Here is a 26,883-nt window from a genome sequence, read left to right as displayed (position 1 = left end):
CAGATTTTTGAACATTGGGTGTAATGCTGAGGAAATAGCTGGCGTTGAGTGCTTCTGCTAGCTGTGTTATGTGAGAAAGGCTTTCCGCATTGGCCCAGCTACAAAAGCAGTCTCTCAAAACAGGGCTACACCCTGTACCTGGATACGTTTAACTCTTGGCACCGTTTTCGTGGTAGCAAGGTGCTGTTGCACAGGGTATGGTCATGAAGCCCGTTTCCTGTGCGCTGAACTGTTGTGGGCTGGGAAGCAAAAGATGCAAGTGTCTGAGGCTGGAAGGAATGAAAATTTGGAATTGTGATCCGGGCAGCATCCTGGACTGGCAACAGAGGGAGATTTGCTCACACATGTTTGGCAAAAACTCAACCCCATGTAATGTCTTTAAAGAAAGACCAAAAAGCTAAGCTTTAGAAGACTGGGTGTTCCCAAAAGATACTTGTTACAGTTCTGTGAGCTCTTGCAGTAACTGGTAAAGATAAATGCACCTTCTTTCTATACCAGTAAACCTAAAAGGTATGCAGGACCCCCTGCAGAATGGGCGTGGATATCAACAGGCTCGAATACTGCTTTGGGCCATCAGTATAAGGCATTAGATAGCATCTGGCTCAGGTGTGTTTTATGGATAAGATAATTCATTCCACATCTGGATATTTTCCTCAGTGAAACAGCAGCAACTCGGCACAACTGATCATACAGCTCTGATGTCTTCTGTTGACAAATATCTAAGGAGCAACCACCTGAGCAAATTGACTGGAACTTGCTATTCCTATAAAGTCCCTATTAAGGCTAGAAGTTTACTTTTTACACAGTTCATTTCGTTCACAGTGAGTGTTTGGTGTTACTTCTTGCGGTCTTGAGGTATGCAATCTAGACTCCATGGATGGAGATCCCCACTGCATTCCCTGCCTGCCATGTCTCTCTTTCAACTCTACATCCAAATTCCACTACCTATAAAAACTTACTTTTTTTTACTAGAAGGAAAAAAAAAAAAAAAAAGCATTGTGGTACCCGTGTCATAACTCTTTCTGTGTTCTTGCCTAGCTGTGGCATGCTCCATTCTATGTTGAAGAAGATCCCTTGAAGGATAACGAGCAGGGAAGGATTTCTGAGTTCAGTCCCCACCAGAGGTGCTGAGAATCAGCCCAGAAAAGAGTTTCCAGTTAGGAAGTGCTCAGCACAGCTGAGCCTGACTTGGCGCAGACCTCTGCAAAGAGACTGTGCTAATTCTGGGAGGGGGCAAAAGGATTGCTTCGTAAATGTCTGGCCTGGAGCCCTAGAGACAAAACTGCTCTGTGCATATGTTGTTTTGACTTTGCAACATGTTTCTAGTATTTTTTCTTGTGACTCTTGAGGCTTTAAGGATTTAACTGCGAGGAAGAAGAGCTGCCAGAAACTAAGACAGCTTAGGGGAATTTTTGTATCTTTTGCTTTTGTTGTGCATGATCCATGTAAAGATAAGTGTGCGACATGGTAGAGGGTATGTTCTACCACCGCTTAACTGATCCTCAAAGAAAGGAGCTGTGCAGTCCTTGCACCAGTGCCAGCTTGGACCTTCTAAGGAGAGGTGAACTTTGCATGCAACTTTGCAATGCTAGATGCTGGGGGAAAGGAAGGGTTTCTTCTTGTTACCAGTGCAATTTATGACCTAAAGCAGGAGACATAATTGCCCTTGTTCTCGCTTGCATAATTTCTACATTATTAATGCTTATACAATTACTTGGCTCGCTTGAAAATCTAACCATAGCATTTGACTCTTGACCTTCTGGAGCTGTGAAGTCCACGAAGTGGCTCTCTTGTTGATGTAGCGCAGTATTTCCACTCCTTGAATTCTGTGTTGCTGCTGTTGTACTTCCCTTTCTCCCCGAATATTGGAAAGAGTAAAATGAAAGCTCAGATCAGCTTTTGCTCTGAGGGTGAGATCATGGTCAGTGACAGTTTATAAGAAGAGCTGGCTGATCTCATGATTCTGTCTCCTTGTTTCCAGCAGATAAACATCTCTAGACTTAACTTGCCTGCACAGTCTGGATGTTGCTCTTCCATGTAAGCAAATGCCCCTGGTTTATAATAGCAAATGCTGGTCTTTATAATGGCATGAAAAGGATTGGGTTCAGGACACATTTCAGCATTAAAATGCAATCCAGTGTAGAGAAGCTGAGTGGACAGTGGCAGTATTCTTGAAAATGACATTTCATTGACTTTTGAAAGCTGACCTTCATTTTTAGGCAAGTGGAATTAATTGTACACCCGATAACTCAGCATCAGATACCGCTGAGAGAGATGAAGATGTGAAGGCAAAGATGAAAGCGAGGTATTTTGTGTTCTCTTTACTCCGTTAGAGACTCCAAGGAAAAGCGGTGAAAGTGTTGTAACACTGATCACTGGAAATTATAGCTAATGACATTTTTTCAGATGCTCTGCTAACCTGTATAGATACAACTGCATAGCTTATGGTTTTTTTTACAGGAAAGCTTTTTCTCTAGCTATAGACAACTAGACCTTCTTCCGCTTTTGTGTTTGTATTAAAGAACCTGAGGAATAAAGAAGAAATCTATCCGCACTGCTGCTGCTCAAAGGAGCACTTGGTGCACTGGCAAGTGTCTGTATGAGATCTGAGGTGCCCCTTGAAGGGAATGGCTGTTCTAGCAGCACGAGGTTTACTCAAGCTTGTGTGATGTGAGAGCACTTTGCCAGACAGGCCCTGGGACAGCTATTCTGCAGTTGCACATGCGGCGCTCGGGCGTGCGCTCAGCAACCCGAGCAGAGCAGTTCGGTTTAGATGACGCGTTTTGCACTTCAGCGCAGAAGGGTTTTCGGCTGATGACCTTTACATTTTTTCAAACGTCACGGTTTAGTGGGGTGGCGGTGGCAGAGGCTGGGTTTCTGCTAGCAGGGCTGTGCTAACAAGCTGTACAAGCAACTGTCAACAAAGGGCTCCCAGCGGAGCAATAACTCCTGCACCACTGCAGCTTTCTCCTGCCTCACCCAGGACTCGGTCGGCCGCGCTCGCAGGGCTGTCTGCATGAGGGGCTCTTGCCAGCACATCTGTGTCGATCACAAACTGGGTCTCCCTGCATTCCTCACTGATCTAGTGAGACCAGCAACATACCCAGGATTTAATAAGGTTTGCAGAAAAGTACAGTGAGCTATGACACTTGCGTTTAAGTGCCACCTTCCACCCCAGTGCTGTGTACACCCTAGTCACCTGTCCCGCCACGCGAAGGAGGCAGCAAGCCGACGCCGACAGAAGCAGCAGGAGCCTGGCCAGTGGCTTCACTCGCAGGGCAGTGAGAAACTTCCCAAGGCACTTCAGTACTTTAGGAAGCTGAGTCCCACTGGAAGTCAGCCTCCACCTCTAATGTATTGGTGAGGAATGTATTGGTGAGGTAGAAGGGGAGTGTTTTACCCGCGTTCACACAACAGGCCAGAGGCAGAATTTGGAATAAGGCCACAAAGCCTGGCAGGCTGCAGCTGCTCTTGCCTTAACCTCCCGTAAGCAGAGCAACACGGGAGAAATCCGAAGGGGCAGGTGGAGAAAACACGTCTACGCTCACAGATGCTTTGGGATGCTCTTGCCATCCTACTGTGAACCTCAGCAGCTTGGAAGATTGCAAAGCTCCCCACGTAACATGTCCTTGTTACATTTTGTCTGTGGTTGCAAAAAGTCTCTCTTTCCCTTCAAAATGCAGGGCTTCCCCCTAAAACAAGCAAGAATTGAGTCGACTGTTCAAGGTCTGCAGTATCCTTGTTCCACTAGGAAGGTTTTCCAATTTCCGAGAAGAAACGTTTAAAGAAACAGTTTGTTTGGCTTCATTTCAAATATTTAGCTCATTTTCAGCAAGCCAAAGGTCAGAGTGGGATCTGCAGGTCAGGAGCAGAAGTTGCTTTATACAGTGAAACCCCAAGACATAATGAGTTTTGAATGAGTGGTCATTTCTCTGACTGAAGCTTTCTAGCATTTCACAAGAGTTTAGAGGGTGGTTGGATTTTTTTTTTTCCCTCCCCCTTGTGAATGTTGGAGGGATGGGGGGACTGTGCACAGTTGCACTTTTGTTAATTTTTGCAGGCTGTGAACCAGTACAAATAAAAGCGCTTCTGTGAGCAGGGTCCCCTCTCCAGGCACGTCACGGAGATGAACTCGATGGCACAGCGTGGTTCTCAAACAGATATTGTTCACGTGCGAGACGTTCCAGGGAGATTACAAACCCGTCACCTTTGGGAAAGCCCCTCGTTTGGAGAACACATTTGGGGATTGTTCTCGGTCCTGGTGCCTGTGCCGCTGCGCCTCAGGCCACTGCTGTCCTGCAATAAAATTTTCCTATGGAATTTCTGGTGTGAGGCTCGGAAGATTTCGGATGCAAGGCGACTTGTTGCTGGATTTGATTGTTTCAGCAGTTATGAGGGAGCCAAAGTGGGTGGGTAAACAGACACGCTTGTAAATAGTAATACACGCTATGGGATTTTTCGTTCAGCAGTTCCAGTGTTGCCCCATCCTGTGCATAGAAAGCGAAGCAGGACTAGTATATTGATAATAAGTATATTTAGGAGAATCCCGATTTCTAGAGATGAATGGGAAATTGAATCAAATCCAGGAAAGCATGAGCAGAATATAGCGATTAACTGTAGAACTAACTGCAGAGCAGTTAACCCTTGAATTGCTTCTTTGCAGAAAGATGGCTGATGGGAGCACCGACTGGAGACCGGGTGATTCTGCTGGCTGCAATAAGAGATGAGGACTGAACATTGGGTTGGGTTTAAAAAAAGGTTGGGTGTCTTAGGGGCGTGATGATGGCTATCAGGGTTTGCAGATTGGTGCAGGGGTTAATTTGTAGGGCCTGCCTGTTCAGATTTTGTGTTGCTAACAGCTCCTGAGGCGGATGCTGTCCTGTACCTTTTGTTACTCATCCGTCTAACTGTACCACACTGCATCCTCCTCCTCTGCCAAGAACGTGGGTGTAATCGTAGATTCAGGACTAACCATGTTGGAACATATCAAGATCAGTTATTTTTACCATTTTTAGGACTACTGCCAGACTACGCCCTTTCCTCTCCACAGTTGAGAGCGCAGTTTAAAATGCCTGGCACAATCCCTCGACTTGGTTCCAGCAGTTTCTTGTTTGCCGGGCTGGCCTCCCCACTGTCACTTAATCAGCAGGATGTGGCTACTTCTCACTAGGATAAGACCACATTGACCTTTAGGAATGGGATGGGTTTCTGATTATATGCTATAAGTCTCATTGAATCCAGTGGTAAAGTCCCCATCTTGTACGTCAAGAGCCGTAATGGCGTGTTTTGTCACTGGATAGTGGGACTCTTCTTTCTCTCTTCCTCCCTCCTTTTCCATCCAGCTTTTGGTTAAGGCTTTTTATGATTGTGTTGCTGGGCTTTGGTTTAGCTCTGGAAGAGATTGTACTGAACTTTGCTGGAGGCATGATTAGCCTGTTACCCAGGAGTTCTTGATCTGTGGCTGAGCTTCCTACGTTCCAGGTTACCTACTGGAAACTATATTGTTGTCAGCTAGAAGTTGCACCAAACCATGCTGGGCCCTCTGGCCTGACACTGTTTTTAGCCTATCCCAGACTATGGTGGAGCACAGATTTCAAATAACTGCGGTGAAAAGGGCTTTGAGCCAAGCTGCTTGACTCCCAAGTTGAATAACAGCTGAACTCCCTCCTCAAATCTAGCAGCAGTCTAGATTTATGAACCTTGTTCAGAGCTACCTGGATTACTGCTTATGCGTTAGGACTTCTTAGGAACTCATCTTTTATAGAGGCATTACTGTTCTAATTTCTGTTACTTATATTAATCTTCCTCCATATTTAGGACCTGGAAGACTTGGGTTCAAGCCCTTTTTTTGCGGCAGATGTTACATTACCTTCGGCAGCACATTAAGTCTCTGTTTCAGTCTCCTACCCAATTAGATGAACAGATGATGCCGTATTTTACTAGGAAGATAAGAATTTAAGACTACCAGGTGCCCAGTTACTCTGATTACAGCAGCTGTGTGGCTTTCCAAATGGCAACTTGATACTCAAACACCTTAACTTTAATTAAAGCTGTTTCAATTTCATTTGGAATTTGTAGCCAGGGTGATTTATCGGAGCATTTTAGGCTGAGAGTTTGGAAGGAAATTAAAAATGGGACAGCAAAAGTACTTGGGGACAGAACTGCCGTTTGAAAAGTCCAGCCTCAACAGTATAACTGAACAGCAGAGCAGCATACGTTGTAAAGGAGTGTTGAGTGCTCATCAGCTGTCTATACCGCAAGATATACTAGAAAGCTGAATAAAAAAGCCATTACAGTGTGTGAAAATAACACTGAGTAAACATTAGCACAGTGATGTTCTTTCAAAAGAGACCAAGGGCACTGAACTTGGATGGCAGTTGCATGTTTAACTGCAGTGATCTTCCCTGGAAATCAGACCCTGAAGATTTTGGCCCTGCATATGCGAAAGTGCTCATTGGAAATAGTACAGCTTTCTGAGAAGCTGTCTGAGTGGCTTTTTATCCCCTAGCCTATATTTCTTTTAACTAGAGGGTGAATTGAAGTGCTCCTGATGGTGGTATAAGGCTCTCACACAGTCTTGGCAGAACGGGAACCTTTAGAATTGAATCTTCAAGTTGTTTCATCTCCCAAGAATGTGTTCAAGAGGATTTAGAATTATTATTACTTCTGCGTAAAAGATTAACAGATCTTCTGTGCTGTACACAAACCCAGGATAAACTATTCTTAGCTGCTTGTTACAGATAGCTCCTTAAATAGTCTTTGGAAAATATGTGGAGTGATTTCAAAATACGATTTAAGAGGAGATAGTGCTGTATGTGATCTACGGTAGATAGTCTGACAGTGCCACTGGCTGATGGGACCTACACAAAAATATGGCTTTAAATGGGGACTCACCTCTGCTCCCCTTGTTTTACTGTCTTGCTATCCATTTTCTTTCTAAACTCTTAAGACAAAAATTCATTTGCTTTGTAGAGGAAATGAGTTCATCTGCAGGCTAAATAAATAGCTGAACAACTAAAAATTTCCCTGTAGCAGCTACTTCTGTTTTCTTCAGTTTTGTCCGAGTAAATCGTTGACTCCCCCACACTCTTCAGCTCCCCTCTGTCTACCTTCATCTCTGTCCTTCGGGATTCTTTGCAGAGTTTTAACTCCCCTGGCCCCAAAGATTTGTTCCCAAATGTGGAATACTTGGTGTATCTGAATTATCTTGTTGTCACAACATATCTTGTGGTGACAGACACATGCCACTCTCCATAAAGGTAGGTAGGAAATGGTAGCTAAGTTTCACGCACTCCAGCGCACTGGCTTTAATAGCCATATTGTTTGCCAGCGTAAGAGCACTGAAGAGTCGTTCAAGGGAGGAAGGCAGATGGCGAAGAAGCCCATAGGTTTGGGGCCTGGTGTGAGCTGTGGATCAAGGCTGTTGTTGCTTTACACCAACGGAGCCTGGCTTGGACACGCACGTCTTGCACATACGCACTGTCACGGAGCAGGTTCAGGCAGTGGGATGGCTGCTTTAAAGGCTTTGCTTGAATTTTGCATTGCTAGGCAGGAGGAGGAGATGACTGCGCTTGCAAGGAAGATGTTTCATCCCCTCTTGCAAGCTGTTCATGTTGCGTACCTAATAGGAGAGCAATACACTAATGCGGGGAGCTTGCTTTCTTTCTAAGTGCTAGTTAATCCCTGGTTCTGCCTAATTTAGAAGGCTGCCTAATGAGGGTGCTGTTAAAGTTGTATCCCTGCTGGGGTTGCAGAGTGCTGGCATGGAGTTGGCTGGGTCTGGCCATATCACAACCTGAGACTTTCTGCAGCTCCACTGGTCATGACTAACACAGATAACTACCGACTTCTTTTGATTCTTGTTTTGTTTGTTGTGTTTCTTTAGGGTCCTCCTGGTCCTCATGGAAACCCTGGCTTACCTGGACCCCCCGGCCTGAAAGTAAGTATTGGCATGAGGAGCTTTTGTCGTCTTGTTTCGGGGAATGTTACGCTGGGGGAAATGCAGCCTTATTTTATCCTGCCTGCTCTGTAGAAAATGAAACGTAGCTGAAACCATGTATCCCTTCCCCTCTGCTCACACACAGACCCTCCAGCAGCACAGCAAAAGCCTTTTTCCTGTGCTTGTGAGAGACCTTGCTGTGTATCTTGGTTCTCGGTTCTTCCTAATGTCAAAGGCTGCTTAATTAAGATTCTGCTTAAGCTATGCCTCTACCAGGGAGTAAATTGCTATGGTGAGACCAGAGCAGTGGAATCCTCCCACACTAAAGTTTCACCAAGTCCTGATTTGCCTTTACTTTCTTGTTCTTCTCTGCTTTTGCAGCCCGCTCGGCTGGGTTTGCATCTGCGCTGCTGCAGGCAGCAGTCTGGGGAGAGTTGCAGCACCCCACTTCTTTCTCTGCCTTCCTCCTCCTGAACTACTGTCTCTCCTTCCCTCTCCGGTGTCTCTGCGTATCCTGATCTCCAAAAGTCCTATCAAACTGATCCTGCTGCTTCCTTACATATGTCTTCCTCTCTCTCTGCATGCGATCTCGTATGTATGGCTTTGTGTTAGCTAGAGACTGCGAAGCTCCTGGGAAATTGGTGTAGATTGTTGAGTGTTCATTTAATCACAAATAGATTTAGATATTATAATGCTTATATAGGTCCAAAGAATAGCGGGGGGTGGTTGTGAGGGGCAGTGCTTTATTGAGGTTTTTCCTAATGACAGGAAAGCTGTAGGATATCTCAGCCAAACACAGAGAAGGTGCAAGCGAGAGTCCTTTCTTTTCATGATCTCATCAGTAGGCAGAAGTGTTATGAACACTATTGATGCTCTGGGAAAAAGATCTGGAAACTTGGCATGCTGCCTCTATGTGATTAAAAATTAGGCACTGGAGACATGCTGGTGAACAGCAGCTGTTTTAAATTCTAAAGCGTAGTTATACGGCCTGAAAAGTGAGGCTGTAAAAGTTCTACATCTTAGCGTTCTGCATTTATTCTCCATCAATGACTTCCAGATCACACTCGGTGAGTTTTACAAGTCAAATCAAACCCCTTTTTATCTAACTTCCAGCCCTGCAAATTCAGCCTGGTCCAATCTGCAGATTCAAGCTATATTTCTATGTTAAGGAATTTTTTTTTTTTTAATCTTTAGCCCACTGCCTTGTCAGAAACCATCATTTGACTGTAAAGCTGTATTGGTTTAGCCTTCTGGTAGAAATAAAAACTTCCTGCCAATGCTTTTCCTCCATCCTGCTGGGCACTTTGTCTGGCAGCAGAAAGCCCTCTATGGCCTGCCTGGCTGTAACTCCCATCTCCAGCAGAGAGGGCTTGCTCCGCCATGATAGCATGATCTTTGTGTAAGAAGAACTACATGTTAGATACCTCTTAAATTCCTCTGGTTTGTCCTTTTGGAAGTTACATGCCAGAAGCTGGGTTTCACTAAAAAAAATTCACCCTCCCACATTTTAAATGCCTCTGTCCTTTACCAGACTTGACAAGCATGCACCTGCATCCAGGGCCTGACATCTGCCTCATACGCAGAGCCCATGGCTGAAGTTAAGGACTTCTGAAAGCTCAGCCCCGTTAATCAGGCAAAGCAATCCCAAACAGAACTTCTCCTGTTGAGGGTCGTTTGGGTGGCAACAGGCTGCTAGACTAGGCTTTCCCTAGATAGCTCTTAATACCATGGAAAAAACAAGCAATCCAAGAAGGGAAAGTGAATTTTCCCAGATAGATACAGATTGGAAACAATGACTAACACCAAGTCATTGTCACTTAGGAAGTAAAACAGAAGCCCAATTCTTATCAGCTGAATTAACAGAGCACTCATAGATCAGGCAGTCAACTGCTTACAAGACATCTGATACTGCAGTGCGGCAATATGCATGTTGGGTGCGTTCACACTAGCGAGCACTAGCATTGTGTTGTCAGACTGTCACGTTTCTGAATCTCTGCTGTGCAGGGAGTCCAGTTGATTCTCATCACTGGAGCTGAGCGCTTGCAAGACCTTCGATTTAGCTGATCTTTTGCACAGAGTTGTGTATAGCTCTTGAGCCAAATTCTTGCTGGTCTGTTTGGGTGCAGTTCCATTGACTTCAGCGGCATTCCACCCACTCGCACCACCCGAGAATTTATCCCGTTGTGCTTTTCTCAGCAATTTATAGTGTGCAACTGCTTAAAGGGGCCTTCTTGCCACTTTTGGCATTTTGTTTCTTGTCCTTGGCAGTTGCAAAATTACTGTTGCATCTAGTTTGTAAAGATTATGATTGTATTAGATAAACTCTTAATCTAATGTAGACATACTGTGGGGTATGGACCCTACTGGCTGACTGACCTGTAAGCTGATGGAGGGATTGGAGGGACGTTCTTGCTGATGACTAGATGTAGCCCTGAGGATGTCCTAATAGTGTTTGGGATGGGGAGAAGAGTTAGCTGTCAGGCAAGGTGAGTTTTCCAAAGCCATTACAAGAGCTGGGTTTGCATTCTTTCATCTGGAGGCTTTTGGTCTTAAACTTTAATATGTTTTGCTTAGGTAGCTGCTCTTGATAAATCTCCTTTATTATAGTGCTAGAGAGAGTTGACTTTTCCTTCGGTGAATGGTGTGACTCCAAGATCACTGATGTTTAAAACGCTGTTAGCAGGATGGCAAAGCTGATGTTTTTAAACTGCACATCTTTAGACTTCTTTTAGATAGGGAAAAAATGGAAGAAAACAATTTCTTCCTTTACAAGAGGAAGTAATGTGGTTGGTTAGTTGGGGTGGGAAAGTGAGGGACTTGTGGGCAAGGTGCTGAGGCTTAGCAATGGACAAGGCTTAGGGTAATTCTCATGTTGTGGTTGCTGCAAGAGGAGAGTTGGGCAGTTAACTTGCAGTCTCAGCCCTCAGCATCCAGACATCTGTTCTCTCTGGCTCTGATGCTGTATTGCTGATTAATCTTGGGGAAGTGTGATCCTGCTGTGGCTGAGTTCCCCACCTGTATCATGATCAGAACCATGGTGCGAGGCACAGTCTTTGCTAACGTGTTTCGGAGCTTCCCAGTGAAAAACGTGAGAGAATTCTGTTCCTTTACATAGCTCAGTGTCATTGTGCTGAGCAGATGGCAAGATTTATGGAGGCTGGTGGGTGTCTACCTGCAACAGTAAATTGATTTTTGCAGTATAAAAATGAGTGCCCTGCAGTCCTGAGACGGCTCTAATCTTTTCCAAGCAGTCCTAGCACCCACAGATTGCTCTGAAGCTCAAAGAGTGGGAGAATTGCCCTGATAACAGCTGCATGCAAAGCAAGATTATCTGCATGACTTCATTTGCTGTTAGGAAACCAGGCAGTCTTCATTCAGAATTTGTACAGACACATCTGCCTTGAATCAGCAGTGCTCCCTACAGTCCATAGCCAAGCAGACTCGCTCCCCGAACCTTGCAGCTTGTGGTGGATGGCAGAGGAGGAGAAGGGGAGATTTACCTTTGATTCCAGGTGGGAGGTACATGTCACACGTAACTGTGTAGTTGCAGCGAGGCTGCATGGAAAAGCTGCTCAGCTAGCTATAACTAGACCTTTGTGCTGCTAACAAGCAACACCGGTTAATAGATACTATTACTCCTTTGTTAGGGTCTCACCTTCCCTCCAAGCACTTCAAAGCACTTGACAACCGTTAATTAACCCACAGAACTGTCCTGTGCTTGAGTGGTTAGTTTTGAATCCCGGATTGCTGACGTGGCACACAGAGGTTGTGACTTATTTATGATCCCGGGTGTGTTAAATGGCCAGTGCCTAATGTTGGCATGTCTGTGTCCTAGCCGTACCAGAGAAGACGTTATACAGATCTAAAGTTCTTTATGTGCTAAGCTTTACCTCTCCCCTGCCCAAAGAATCTGGCATGTTTCAAATCTCTTCTCCTTTTTCCTATTTCTATATCAAACCCCATTTGGTGTGCACACTGCCTTTTAAGATTTTAAACTTGGATTTCCAAAGGAATCTACTGGAATTAGGTGTTCGAATGCTGCTGAAGTTCCACCTTGTGTTTGTCAGAAGGTCACAGTCTTAAATTGTGAGTTCTCTTGCCACAGTTGTTAAAAAGGAAAATAAAGAATATAGCCACTTAAGGTAAAGTGTGTCTCTCTCTTCTGCCAGCTTGAAAGCCTCACAATTGCTCTGGCTGTTGCTAGCATCTAATTAGTGTAACTCTCTCTGGTTTCATTTGTTCCCACAATTAAAGAAAGCAGCAGCATCTAGCAAGTTGTTAAACAAGACGGTTTAGCCACAGCAATAGGCTTAGTAGTTATTTTTGTGATGGTAGTTTGTAGACAAGAAAGAAATCACAGCTGTCTAGTATAATAATTATCAAAAGTCGTGGCATTGCCTTCTTCCAGATATCCTTTCTTTAGTCAATTTAATACTGTCAAATATAATTTAAAAATCTTAATTAGCAGCAAATAGGCACTGAAACCATCCCCAGCAAAACAGAGCTATACCCAGGAACTTTAATACATTTGAGATATGGGAGCAAGACAAAGACAAAACAAAATGTTTTTCTAATTTGGGGGCTTGGCCGAAGCAAGACCACTTCTGTGAGCTGAGTCCTTGGATTACGTCATTAATTTAAGTTTTTCATTTCCAGGGTCAGAAGGGTGATCCTGGGATGTCACCTGGGAAAGCTCGCAACGGACCTAAGGTAAGAATTTCCCGCAAGCATCAGGAGCCCATTGTGCTCAGCCCTGAGCATACACGTGGAAGGAGTCCATGCTCCAGCCACAAGCAGGACAGGTACTCAAGCAGACATCAGGCTAAAAATTAAGACTTAGACCCTGGATTCAGGACTAAAGAGAGTTAGCTAAAGAATTGACCACAGTGCACTGAAGTGTCTGCTGCCACAGCTTCTTGTCCTTAAAGTGTTAATCCATCTTGTGTGTGATCTGCAGTCCATACTTAAGTCCTTGCTGACACAAGAATGCAGCTACTTAAGCTAGATATTTAAGCTAGCGGATGCACATCTATATGAGATATAGCCACACCTTGCCAGGTCGGGGGATGCACCTGTAGAAAGAGGTAATCCCAGTCTAAGCAATACAAACCTTGAAAGTAAAGAAAATGGCATTTTCACTGCGGAGCTAAGCTACGGTGTTGTGCCTCGTGTCATGTATACAGTCCACAGCAGATCATCACTCTGAGGGCAGCCTTGCAGTCTGGCTGGAGGTTAGCACACAAACTCATTGTGTGCTAACAAGAAGCTTTTCCACCAAGGTCTACTCAAATCAGCACAAACCACATACGTTGGAAAGGGTAGCCTCATTTTTAGATTTAGCAGTTGTTAAGGGTTAGAGTTCTTCTGCTAATTCTTTTCAATAAATTACAATCCACATTTTTACTGTTTCACAGCTGAATGATTTTTATTGAGGCAACAAGGCCTCACATAAATCTAGAAATGAGTAGAAGATCGATCAGAGCTTCACAACATCTACCTCAATTAGTTTTCAGTGGTGCCTGCACAAAACTTCATAATTCATGTCCACGGCAAGAAGCCTGGTTCTCTTCCTTTCATCGTGAGCCTTGCTATAAATGCACAACTAATAGAAAGCATCAGCCATGAGGAAACTAGGCCCTTACTTTGAAACCAGACGCGTCGATGAAGTGCAGCAAGCCACACAAATGCAGGATGGATGATGACGCTAGAAAACATTGAGATGGCTGAGTTTGAAACGATACTTTCAACTTAACAGCACGAGATGCTGTTTGAAATTTCTGGTACTGCATTGCAATGGCATCACATGGAAACCATTCACCCGCACAATCTGGAACCATTTTCTTGCAAGCATGCTCAGTGAAAGAAAGGGAGAGATCCAGATCACTTCTAGCTCATGTTAACAAGGCTTTGTTCCTGTTAGCAGTAATAGAAACAAGGAGTTTCCAGCAGGAGTTTGGAGGGGTGCCTAATTCTCAAGCTAGTTACTCCAAATACATTTTCAGTAGGCTGGCACAGCAACTTGTGTTAAAAACCCTAAGGGTTTTTTGATCCTGATCAGAGGAGGCCAAAATGGGCTTGTCCAAAAGCATTGGATGTTAGAGGGGTCTCGCACCAAAGTGCTTCACCATTCTTATGATGATTCGGGTATGCCAGCTGGAATGGGATGCGATCTCCTTCCAGAAGTACAGGCCACTGAAAAATACCTCTCACGAGCAGCCTGCAAAGGTTCAGTCCATGTTGTGTAGGCAGGTTAAATAATTATACCGTCAGGACCATCTGAACTTTAGCTGAGCTAAAGAGCTGTAGGCTGAGCCAATGCAGTAGCAGAATATGAGCACAATCACAGGATTTGCTAGGCGATACCTGTTGTTCTCGTTGCATTTAAAAGCTAAGATTTTCCTGCCCTGGCCATTTAAATGCCTATCGAAAGGCAAATGAAGCATGTGACTGAATGAGATCATTGAAAAGAAGGCATTCATTCTGCTAGCGAAAAGCTGGACCGCAGCAGCAGCTGCCATTAATTAACCGGGCTTATTATTGATATGAGCCAGTTAATAGAGATGGTGTTTAAATCTACACTTCTTGTCCAGTCAATTATTGAAGAAGTGTGATTAGAATCAGAAGTATCAGTAGTTAGGTATTACCCTAGGCAAAATAATTTCAATAACAATGTACTAGGCATAAGGAAAAAGTTGCTGAAAATTAATGTCACTTGCTTGCTTCCTACAGGGAGACGTGGGCTTACCTGGTTTGACTGGGTTCCCTGGACCACCTGGTCGAAAGGTAAGAATATGTCCTTTTCTACTAAATTAGGTTGGTAGTTTTATATTAAAATGTACTCCTCTAACTCTTGCAGTTGCAAGAATTCTGAGTACTTCCTAAAAGATTTAATTAAGCCCTAATACCCAGCAAAAATGTCTTATCTCTAGCAAAAATGTCTTATCTCTGTTCCAGAAGTGTGTAAACTGTAGCACAGGACTGAAACGACATCCTAAAGGCTGTACTAGCAAGACCATATAAGAGTATTGAATGAAATTCTGGATTCGTATTTCTGTTCCTTCTTTCCCAAGTCCATGTCCTCTTGCACTGCATCATCCCTTTGCACCCTGACACTGGTTCTTCATCAGGAAGCTAAGTTTAGAACTGGTTCAGCTAATATGCTAGGTAAATGGACCTACAACCTGCATCAGCACTCAAAGGTTGGGTTCAGGACTCATTTAGACATTCCAAGGAAAACCTGACTCCCTTTCCTGATAAACGCATTTCAGAGAAACGATCTGCATTCCTTTCCCCTTTTTTGCCTAGAGACTGACAGCATCCATCTGATTTTGCTTTATTTGCACCACTGAATTTTGCTTTATTTGCTTCTGTATTGACGTTTCACCAACACTAATGTCACCAGAAACCGTGCCTAAGAGAGGATAAGTAGGGATAGAGCACAAGATCCGTCGTTCCCTTTGTGTTGCAGCAGTGTGTATGTTGATGAATGGAAGTACGCACAGCGATATCTTAGCTATCCACAGCTTGAGCTCATGTTCTCTGTATATCGAGGACACTTCAGCTGATCTTCCAGTTCCAGTCTGCGTGGGTAGGCTGGTTTGTTTTTTCTGGAAGCTGAGCTTGTTGCATGTAGTTGGGAGCTGTTTGATGGCTGGTGTGAAATGGGTTCAGTGGACATCAGTCCCCTTCCCTGTGAGCAAATATTGACATGGCAAAGCTGAGCAGTTAAAACTGGCATCTTGTTTTAATCACTTCATCAGTCAATGGGTCGTTGAAGATGTACTCTTCCTCAGGCCAATTGCCTGCGCACAGACACCTACTCTGGTACGCTTTATGGCTCCGGGGAGGGAAGGAAGCTGTGCAGGCTGAAAGAAACCTTCCTTCTCCATGACTGTATGTTGTATGCTTTATATTGGAATCAAACTGCCAAGAGTAGGGGCTGCGTTCATTTTTCTGTGCCCGAGGTTGGTCATTCTTGAGGTGCCGTGCGGAGCTAGGAGCAAGGAGTGCTAGGAGTGATTAATTAATGGTCTTTTGCTGTCATAAACAAGTTGTAACAAAGCTGGTCTAAATAATATCATTTTCTTAGTGTAACAGCTTATAAAACAAAACCCTGTGGTTTTGATCAGCAGAATGCAATGTTAGGAGAGCAAGTCCTCATGCTGCAAAAAATATAGAAGGAATAGGAGATTGAACAAACATTGCTGAATGCAGCACATGGCCCTCACACCTGATCTCAGCTCCCCTAGGACAAGGCGAAGGCTTCTGTTTCTTCAAGTGATGAGCAAACTGGATGCTGAAGTTTTTCCTTTGGTGCGGCTTAAAAAAAAACACCTCACAGTAGCACTAACCCAGCAGTGTTTTGGGGCAGCCTGGCTTTTATTAGCGTCCTGCATTAAGAAAAAATTTACAGCTGTTGGAGAAATGTTTGGAAAAATCTTTTTTTATCTGGATTCCCTTCTGGCGTCTTCCCATTGCAAATATGCTGGTGTTTGGCTGAAGATGGGCAACAACCTCTTGGCTACAAGAGAACAGCGAAGCCTTGGAAATGGACACAAGAACAAAATTTCCCATTCATCCCTTGGAGGGACTGTGAAAAGAGCTCCACGGGCTTTCGTCTGAAAAGTCCATTTAGAAACTTTCAGATGGGCAGAAGTTCTCCTCGGGGAAAATGAAATACTTTTTCTTCTGAAGGAAGCAACTGGCTCAGCAGCATGAGCTGGAGCGACAACCAAGCGGCATATGGTTTTGGATAGTATGGTTCACAGCACAGCATCTGCCTGTGTTATGAGCGTACAGACCTTTGCTCTTTTAGGTTTTGGAGAGTCTGACCTCAGAGCACCCACAAAGTCATTTTGCCAGTGCCCAGCTATGGGAACATGAAAGGCTCAGTCCAAGAAAGATGTAATGTTCGTCCACTCCATGTGGAGTAAATGTTGCTTTAGCTGAGCAACAGTTCTAGGGAACGGTGGCAGGACTTGGTTGTCTGCTCTGCCCTTCCCTTCTCGTGCCTAGGAGGTGTCTGTGGGCTTTGGCTTTTGGCTTTGGGCTGCAGACTATAACTGCCCTCCAGACATATCTCAGCAGAGCACTGCGCTGTTGCTCCCAGGCTCAGATGCTGCTGAGAGAAAGGCTGTGGCAAAGTGCAAGGCTGAACAGGACAACAGAAGTGCGAGAGTAAAAAGCTTGGCTAAAACCACACGGGGAGTTAAAGGCAGAGCTGGGAATAGGTCAGGGTTTCAGGACACATGCTGTCATGCAGACCACACTCACTGGCCTCTTTACTTTCTACATTTCCTAACAAAGTGCAGGATGGTCCTTTTTAGCTAGGATAGCATGAATTATAAATATCATCACAGATGAGCGAATCCTTCACTGGAGTGTAATTTCCTTTCTAAATCACAGCCCGTTGTGTTGAACACCCTGTAATCATCAGGAAGTGTTTGGATAAAAGAGCAAATGCAGTTGTTTTCATACCCTCTGCCCTGTCATTTTAGTGCTATTTGAAGAGGACTGCAGCAGGTAAACACTTTCACGTTCCAGCCAACTGTATGGTACACAAGCTTTTTCGATTTCTCCTCACTGTGATTAACCTGAGACAGACCTAACTGCAGGATGATTTGAAGAAACACACGTTCCAAGCTCCCCAGAGATTGCTATAGATAGTGAGGGGGGTATTTAATAGGATGCAAAAGTAGTAGAGTGTCTATATATTTAGCTTAAGAGGTATTCGCTTACCATTATAGCAATAGCAAGGCAATGCTTGGTACAGACATTAGCTCTGGCACGTTTTTAGGGTCTCAAGGGGCGATAGTCTAGCCACCTGCTTTAGGTAGACAAGGCAGGCTTGAAACTCCCATCTCGTGGGAACCTGATCTGAGCAGAGTGATTGAGAGCAGCCAAGCTAGGCACCTCTTTCAAATCAGTGGAGGGAGCGAGAGACCTCTGGGTGTGTGTCTGGGACACAGGTAGGTGCCCCAGTTGCCTGGAAACAAAAGTGATTCCTGCTCCAGGCTGTGCCGGAGGAGCTGGGCAGAGCTCCAGGGATGGTTGATAGGGACACTGGGCCTTCCGCAGGATTTGCACCTTTTCAGAGCACCTTCACCATCAGGCCAGGCAGCCAAGCAGAGGGAGCATCTCCCCTGCTTTCTGCTGAAGTGGAGCCTCCGGTCAGGAGCCGGAGAGGGGATAAGCGAGAGGGAAATTCAAGGGGAGGATTCCTGGGGAAGGGCAGGGAGTCCTGTCATCTGGTCCTCACCCAAGAACTGCGGAAGCGCTTCATATTTAGGAGCTGCTGGATGAAATGCACTAACAGCGTTAGGAGAAAGGACCTTCAAGGAGGTTCAGATAAGGGCCAGCTGGTAGCAAAATCATCTTTTGGGTTAGCCATGACGTTCTCAGAGGGTGCAGCTCAATCAGTAGACAGGGCTGTGATACATGAGCACGGTCAAGCAGCAGAAAATGGGTGAAGAGGGAATCAACGTTTTTCCAGGCCAAAATGTCTGAAATAACAAGCAAGGAGGAATGCAAAGGGGAGTGGGTAGTAGCCAGGATGGCTGAGAGCACTGCATACCTCCGCCAGCGAAGGCTTAGGCTGCAGGTCTAGAATAGCCCATGGGAAGAATAAAAAAGCAGTTAAGCAGAGGTGTGGACTTGGGAGCAGAAACAGTACTGGGTTCATCTGGTGAGTGAAGCGAAAGGCCAGGTCCTTGGCCAGAGGAGGGTTTGGTTATGGCTTCCAGCGCAGAGGGATGCTCCCCAGGGTGTTTCACTGACAGGCAGTATGTGTTGGGAGCCCTGTGCTGAGACGGGGCAAGAAGTAGAGACCGAGTTACAATTAGCAATTGTAACCCATCCTGAAACCATTTTGTTATTTCTGTAGTATTTGTGCAAGGGTTGTTGCTTGTTTATTCTTTCTCTCCGTTTGTTTCAAGTTACATTTTTCTGCTCTTTCAGTCTTGCTAATAGCCCAGCTAAACAGTCGCCTCTGTAACTGAATTTAATCTCCTAATCTGCTCTGACTCCACTTGATGGAAACGAGTTTATTTTAAATAGCTGAAGCAACATAATAAAGGGAGAGGAAAAAAAAAATCTGAAGTGCCTGCCACTTGCAGGCTTTACTCAGTGTTCAAAGAGAGCTCTAGGTAAATCCTGGAGAAAGTGTACTCTCTTAAAACACGTACTGACCAGTCTGCAGTGGAACAAGCTAGTTTTGTCCTGTCCCAGGGTCTGTCTCTCAAAAAAAGATACTGAAAAATGGAAGCAGGTTTACGAAAGACCTGCGAGAATGATTTGAAGTCTGCAGTGTTTGCCAGCCGGAAGGATTAAGAAACTCATTCTAATTAATTCAGCTGAGAGCAGGTTAAGAGACAGCTTGCTTACCATTTTAGGTAGCTTCATAATAAAGAACTCTGGATCTTGTCATACCTTGTAATAATTAGATTAAAAACTGGAAGCTAGACAAATTCAAGCTAGAAACAAAGCAAAAGCTTCCTGTGACAGTAGGTGGTTACTGTGGTGGTTCCTGTGGCATTTCAAGTTTAAAGTCAAAGTTAGCACTCTTTCTAAAACATAACTGACCCGTGTCGTGCAGGGCTTGGTGTAGGAATTGCTGGATAAAATTATAGGAACCCTCTTAGTCAGAAGACTTACCCAGAAATGATCGGTTCTTTCACCATGGACTTGAGATCTGTGGCTTTTCTGAAGCCAGTGGTGAAAGTCCCCTCAACTTGCCTAAAGTCAGTGTTTTACCCTACAAGTCTGCAGTTTCCTAGGGATTAAGGAAAGTCTAAATGTGTAGATTACAACTATCAGATTTTCGTGTAGATACAGTTCTCTAAGACCGTTCTAGGAGCAAGTCCATCCCAAGTAACCGTCAGGATCAAACTGCGGCTGGTGCAGGGGCTGCTGTCACACTGCCTTGCAGCAAGCCTGGGAGCATCAGCAGGACTCGGCCTCTGGGATTTTTGCAAACAAAAAGCGGGACATGGAAAGTTAGTGTGGTTGTGTAGTGCTGTCCCATACCTAAAGACCTACTTCTCCTCACAGCTTTACTCCTACCTGAAAAGAGAAATTCAAACCAAAAGTGGATTGTTTTATTATGACCTCTCTTATTTTTCATCCCTTCTTCCCTATTTCAACAGGGATATAAAGGCTACCCTGGACCACCAGGTCACCCTGGAGAGCAGGTGAGTCTTCCCAGTTTCCAACATTGAACCTTCAGAGAGGGATGGATTTAATGACTCCGACGCTAGTTTGGATCCTGTACAGCCTGCTCGGTGTGGACTGTCAGCTCCTTCTAGGGCCAGTTTTGTACACACATAATGTATGCAGTTAAATCTCTTGCTACAGGGGGCTGTGCACATATATTGACCAAGCATCAGCAGGTTGATGGGAGGAGACTGCACTGGAGTTTCTAAATTTAATTTCTAATCTTTATTGCTCAACCATGTTAAGTTTACGTGGTGGAAAAAATACCAGCTTACCCTACTCCCCTTTATTTTCCTTTTACGTTAGTTTCACCTGGAGTTTACCAACTACATCATATTAAGTACTGACATGTAATTCCCATCCCAAACCCCTTTCCCCCTTCCCCCTTTTCCCTCCCCCTTTTATTTGGTTAAGTCTGTTTGCAGTTCAGAGAAGAAAAAAAAAAGGGCAATGAATAGCAGGCCCTGTTAGCGATGATGTTAGAGGATATTATACATGAATCCATTTAGTTTTGAAGAATTTTGGCAGGGCTTCCCCACCCCTAAAATGGTTCCATATGCCAGATATAGATGCAGCCTTACACCTTCTCTTAGCCGCCTTGTTTCAAACTATCTGCTGGTTTCCCTGCAGATGGAGGGAGAAGGAGAAATGGCAACGGTTGCTTAATGCATGGATCCAACTGAGTTGGCTTCTGCATTTTTTTTCCCTTCACTAATTTATTCCACTGTCTTCATTTAATCCTTTTCTCTCTCTCTCTCTGTAAATTTGCATCGAGTTAATCCACCCAACTCTGCTTTCCCCCCAACTCAAAGAATGAAGCAGCAAACGGCTTCTTATGTGTGCCATTAACCTTACCTTCCTGTGCTTTTTTTCTCTTTAAAGGGCGAACGAGGACCAGACGGAAGTCCAGGTGCCAAAGGTTATCCTGGCAGGCAGGTGCAGTAAATCTCATCGTGCTGTGCACAGACTAGGGATTTGGGTGTGCAGGTAGCTGCCCCACTACATGCCCCACTACATGCAAGCCCCCCTAAATACAGTGCAGACCTACGGCATTGTCTCGCTTTTCCTTCTTATCTGCCCAAGATGTTGTATCAGTGACATCGCTCTTTTGACTCGGTGGGAAACTCTAAGGTTACCAGAAAATATTTTCTGTCCATGATGTTATAAAACTTGAATTTCAATAGCAAAATCTGACCAAAATTTTTTCTTCGTTGTAAGAACAGATAAAAAAATACAACAGAGTAGAGAAACATACCTGCAAGCTGTTAACCCTTCACTTCCAGGCAAGTTTTTTATATCTAATGTTGAACAGGCTGGAAAGCTGGGACAGAAGAAGGCGTGTTACTGAAACAAGACGTTTCTCACCAGTAAAGTCCACTAGTGTAACCATATGTATTCATATGTATAAAATTACACATGGAGCACAAATATATATAAAAAAAATTCTATCTGCAGCTGCAAAAAAGATGGTGAAAGCTGGGTGTTTGTTTTCCAACTGAAAAAAGTGCACCAAGATGGCTTCAGGAATGAAGCAGTATGCAAAGGAAAATGGATCAGGATAGGACACTTTTTTTCTTATTGATGTGAAATGCTGAATAGTAAGAAGAAAAGCAGGAGGAAGAATTTGTAAGATCCTAACTGAAATCTGCATCCCTAGGACAGGAGATCTGACCCTGTAAAATTTTTCGGTGGAACAAGTTTGTTATGGTCTTCTAAAGCCAAATGCATTAGTGTTGGGTCCCCCCATATTTATATTGACATATCTAGTAAAGAGTCTTGACAGATGTCAGAGACCCCTGTCAGCCATTTCCATGCATCCGTCAACCTTCTCATAGCTCATATGTGAGTTTTTGCACAGCTGTGTAGGGTATTGGACTAAATGTGAACTAGACACTCAGAGCAAGTCTGTGTTCCCTCTGCCCCCGACTATCAATAATGGATGGTGAGTTTAAACTTGAAATTAGATTCATACTCCACTTTGCAAATCTTCGGTGGAATATCCAGCCACGCACTGGAGAATGCAGGCAGTAGAACTGGGTGAGAATTTTGTGCACTTGACTAAACGCTACGTTCATATTCCGAAAGGCTCTTAGAGATTTGCATTGCCAAAGCGTCTTCTAGGTGTCAATGTGCATTACATGACTAATATAAATCCGTTTGAGCTATAATGGACATACAAGGTTAATGCATGCTGTTTAGCAATTCACAGCAGTGTTCTTCTGCCCATCTGATAAGTAGAGTGAAATATTTGTGCTTGAACATACAAAGAACAAAAGTGCTTTCTTCAAATGTGGTTTGGGACAGGGAAGTGCCTTCTATTTTTTTAAGGCAGCTTTTTTCAGTATATCTGAATGCTGCGTGTATCCAGCATCAGGGCTGTTTACTTTACTGAGATTTTACTACTTGTTACTCCTGTCAGCTGTGCTGGCTCTGCAGTGCTTTGAGAGCGCGAGCTTGGCTCTCTTTTGATTTGTGCATCATAGGCAGAATTGTTAACTCCACTCGGATGGCTGAAATCTTTGACTGGCAATGATGCATGAGCCAGAAAAGAGCGCAACTTGACTTTCAAATTCCAAGCTGAGTTGTGCAGTGCTGCCAGCTAAAGAAAATATAGAGCTAGTCTCCTTCCCTTCCCCCCGCCCCACCAAGAAACCCCACCAACCTTTGCAACTAAAAAAACCCAACTGATCTGGAAACTTGCTAAAGGACAATGAATGTGGAAATTCATTATGCGTTTTTACGAGGTCCTTTTTCACAATGCTAAGGGAACAGCAATAGGTAGAGAGGTAGAATGGAGTGCACTTTCAGCTCTCTCCATAGCTGTTGAAGCTGTGGCGGGCTAGTGAGCTGCAGTGCCTGCACTGCTGCATGGCTTTATAGGCTGTAGACATTACAGGGGATTCCTCACTGCATCAGGGCCTGACTGGGTCTAAACAAGTACTGAAATACATTTGTCATTGCTATGCATGTGTTCATTTGGGCAGGAAACTGAATCCTGCCTTTGGAGCAAGAGCTGGTGGGTACAAAGGATCACTGCATGTTGTGCCTAAAGGGTAATGCAACCTCTGTGTGCCCTGCTGCGTTAGCCTCTCTGGTCTTTATGATCAGAAATCGCTACTTCAGCCCTGGGGAAGGCTCAGTCTGTGTAGCAGTCTCAGATTTTGCTGAGTAAGGGCTCCGCGACAATAGGAGATTTGCTATTGGTATCATTTTGTCTTTTTTTCTCCTTTGTTGCTGTGCCTTGGACTAGGTACTGAAAGCAGAAGCATGCAGGGATGTTGCTGGGAGTCTGGCACTGCTCATTAGGTTAAGTTAAAGCCTGTCCACATTTTTCTTTGTTTTCTCCCTTGTGTTTCAGGGTTTACCTGGTCCAATAGGGGAAGCTGGTCCAAAAGGGAATCGGGTAAGCGGCCTTTGATTTGTCTTTTTTTCTGCTTGCTTTTACCCGGCCCTTCTCAAGCAACTTATGCTTAATTTTGCAATCCTGAAACTAGTTCCTTTAAGCTGTTGAATTTGGGGGATTTTCATTGCACGCCGCTTGTTTATTGAAATACTTCTGATTTTCAGAGTGAGAGTCAGAGTGTACCAAAATGAAAGATCACTGATAGTGCTGATGATGCAAAATCCATGCATTCAGAGCTTGCCTTGCAGGAAAGAAAAGAACGGCCTACAAATTCCTAGCAAAGACCGACGTCTGAACTTTCTGCAAGTCCCATCTCCCAAAGGCCTCTTAGTTTCAATAAGTGCGGTTCAGTGGTTTTTGAACATGCTTAAAATGGGCCCTTACGAGTGTAGTCCTGAGTTTGGGAATGATATATACCATTATGCAAAATAGCAAGCCAGCATCTTGAAGCCATGTGCAAATACAAACGTTAATATCCTTATTCTGCCTGGGTTTGCTCATCAGTTGAATTGCAGTGGGTTCCTCCTCACTGCAAAGGATGTTTTTAATCCTATTTTTAACAATTAAGACTCCTGTTAATCACATTTTGTTCTTTTCCTGCAATTACAAATTCACAATGACATTCTGAGCCAGTAAAATCCCCTCTTTCCCTAACATGTGATATTTTCTCTATACACGCTAAATTCAACCAGCTGGCTTTCATCACTTGGAAAACTGCAACCAATAAACAAATGCTGACCCTGTAACTAGCTCTGTTCCTGAGCTAGGAAGAGAGAAGGCAGGGAGAGAAGGGCAGATCACATGTTTAATGCCCCACAGGAGAGAGAAAGATCTGTGACAGCACAGCTTGCTTACCTCACTTCTGCAAGTAATCAAGTTTTTCCTGGTGCACCCTTTTCACTCACCCAAGCTGGATCTTGTATAATTATTGTCTGGTAGATGTGCAATACTAAGAACACTGCTTAGCAGAAAGTAAGACCTGAAAATTATCTTCTGCTTTTCACCCCTGAATGCTCAGGGCTGAAATATTTATAGCTACCTAAAGAAAGCCACTGCAGTCAATCAGAGTTGGATATTAATCTCTTAGACAAGATACCTACGTTTTCTGGATGAAGGGACTTTTATCCACCACTGCCTCTATTTTTCTCTCCACCAGCAATAGTGCAGGAGTTAAATGGTTTGCTCTGGGGAGGCAAAGGCAAATAGCGTGGTTTTGTGTGGCCATACTTCCCAGCGAGGTAACATCCCTAAAGGAAGCACAGCCTAAAAGGAGCGATGGACTAGTGACAAGATTTGGAGGGGTTGATAGTAAGAGATTTAATGATGATGGAGAAAGGGAGATGAGAGCAAATCAGTGTTAGCACTTGGCTCTTGTAACAGTGATGTGCTGCTGAGAGGGCTCCCTGCTGAAATTCACTTCCTCTGGAGTCTGCATGTTTGGCACAAATAGGCCCTTGCAAAGGACCAGCACACAAGGTAACTTTGTGTTAACTGCTGAGCAAAGAGGATTAAACACAAGGCTTCAATTGTTGCGAGGGAAAGGAAACGTAGCATTTTATGCAGTGGCCCTGTCTGAGCAGGGTCCCAAAGCCTGAGAAAAACATTGCATACTTGAAAATGGAAGGATGAGGATGGCTGATGAGTGTGAAAGTGGTTTTTATGCTAAATGTAGCTGATGCAAAGGGAGGCTCCTTTATGGTAGTCGGAGGATCTATAGGTACGTAAAAGCTGAATCTTTTGCACAGATATTAAGAGGCTGAAATGACATGCTCAGCCCGTCCCTTCCCAAGGAGGCCCTTGGTGCTTGGGTTGACAGTGTTATGAAAGGTCTTGGTCACGTTTCAGAGTCTGCAGGGAAGGGCTTTAAGCCGAGCTGCTGCTGTCTGCTCCTCCCTCAGTAGCAAAGCGCTTGGCAGCCTTGCAGGCCAGGAGCTGGTCGTTGTGTGAGAAGGAGCCACAATGTGCAGCCACTGTGTGACGCAAGGCCAGCCAAGATGGCTTGGTACAGTGGGCCACAATTGCAACGTTCAGTTGGAAATAAGTGCCAAAGGCAGGAAGAGGGCCTGGAGAGAGGAGAGGAGGTGTAGACATGTGGTTTACTTTTGCTATCGCTCTTGCTAACCTTGAACCAAGCTCCATTTCCCTCAGGTGCAGTCAGAGCCAGCCCAGGTAAGGCTGCTTCTTGCTGGCCTCTTCCTACCCGGAGTCCACATGATCCCTGGTGTGAGGGTATGTGCCCTTGGACTACATCGTGGAAGCCAGCACCATGCAGTCCATGGGCATATACACTTGCCTCAAGGTTTATTTCATCACGGCTGCCATTGACCAGCGCTGGAGGATGCTCTGCTGTTCAGAAAAGACAGACTGACTAGCTGCTAATGGAGAAGTGTATTTGACTACTTGTTTCTTCTTTTCTTTAGGGATATATAGGTCTTCCAGGATTATTTGGGCTGCCAGGGGCTGATGGAGAACGAGTGAGTATTTTGTGAAGAAAATCTTGGCGTGTTCCTTGAAAACAATTCTTCAGAGCTTGTTGTAACCTACTCTGTTCCTTGTTCCTTAGGAAAAAGGCAAGCATGCTAATATTTAGACATGTCCTCTTTAGCCTATTTCTGCCCTTGCATGAAGGCTCGTGTCCTGATGTTGATATTCAGCTTAGGAAAACCTAGGCTTCAGGCAGGGTCATCAGGCCATACTGATGAGTAGGGAAGAGTTTTCCTGTATTTTCCTTGTTGACAACCCCTTACAATTTTTACTTTCCAGCCAATCTTAGTGGGCAGGCTAGGGAAAGAATGTAAGTAGAAATTCCCTCCTCCCACAGGAGTGACATCCTAGCCACAGTGTCCCAGTGTTTTGGGTGTCCAACTAGAGATGTCTGGAAAGGACCTGCATCTCAGAAGGGGCAGTGCCGGCAGCTTTCTAGTGATGGCCTTCCTTCCAGCTACATCAAGTTGGGTAGCCAAGAATGGGGCTCTCTGAAGGGCTGTAGCTGCTGTTCCCATTTGTCCTCCCTTCACCCCACCCTTTCCCTCATGCCTTCTCCAAACCCACATGTTCAGAGCTTTGCAGGATCTCCCTTGCCTTTCTGCACTTCTCCCCCACATCTCCCCACCCGCCTGACCTCTGCCCATCAAGGACCCCCTCTTCCCACAGCAAGAGCTCCTAAGGAAGGTCACTGTAAGATGAAGACTGTTTTGTTCTCACTTCTTCTCCCTCAAATGCAAATTCCAGAAACAAGAGAGGCCCCAGGAGCGTGTGGGAGTGTGCGTGTGCCTGCCTGGGAGGGGACTACCCTGTGCTCTACAGTCGCTGATTTAATGCTTGCAGAACT

The 26,883-nt window shown here is 44.7% G+C and overlaps 1 protein-coding gene across 3 annotated transcripts in view; it reads left to right on the top strand.

The window, feature by feature from the left end:
• Positions 1-26,883, top strand: part of COL27A1 (collagen type XXVII alpha 1 chain) — a 167,247-nt gene that overhangs the window by 26,832 nt on the left and 113,532 nt on the right. For all 3 annotated transcript variants that reach the window (XM_009666966.2, XM_009666965.2, XM_009666964.2), the window contains exons 5-11: positions 7,886-7,939; positions 12,596-12,649; positions 14,669-14,722; positions 20,083-20,127; positions 21,032-21,085; positions 23,508-23,552; positions 25,973-26,026. In XM_009666966.2, coding sequence (XP_009665261.2) covers positions 7,886-7,939; positions 12,596-12,649; positions 14,669-14,722; positions 20,083-20,127; positions 21,032-21,085; positions 23,508-23,552; positions 25,973-26,026 — 360 coding nt within the window. The remainder of the gene's footprint in view (positions 1-7,885; positions 7,940-12,595; positions 12,650-14,668; positions 14,723-20,082; positions 20,128-21,031; positions 21,086-23,507; positions 23,553-25,972; positions 26,027-26,883) is intronic.

This window comes from Struthio camelus, chromosome 20, assembly GCF_040807025.1.
Source record: "Struthio camelus isolate bStrCam1 chromosome 20, bStrCam1.hap1, whole genome shotgun sequence".
Classification (NCBI taxonomy): domain Eukaryota; kingdom Metazoa; phylum Chordata; class Aves; order Struthioniformes; family Struthionidae; genus Struthio; species Struthio camelus.
The sequence above is the reverse complement of the archived record's forward strand: the minus strand, read 5'-3'. Positions and strand labels throughout refer to the sequence as shown.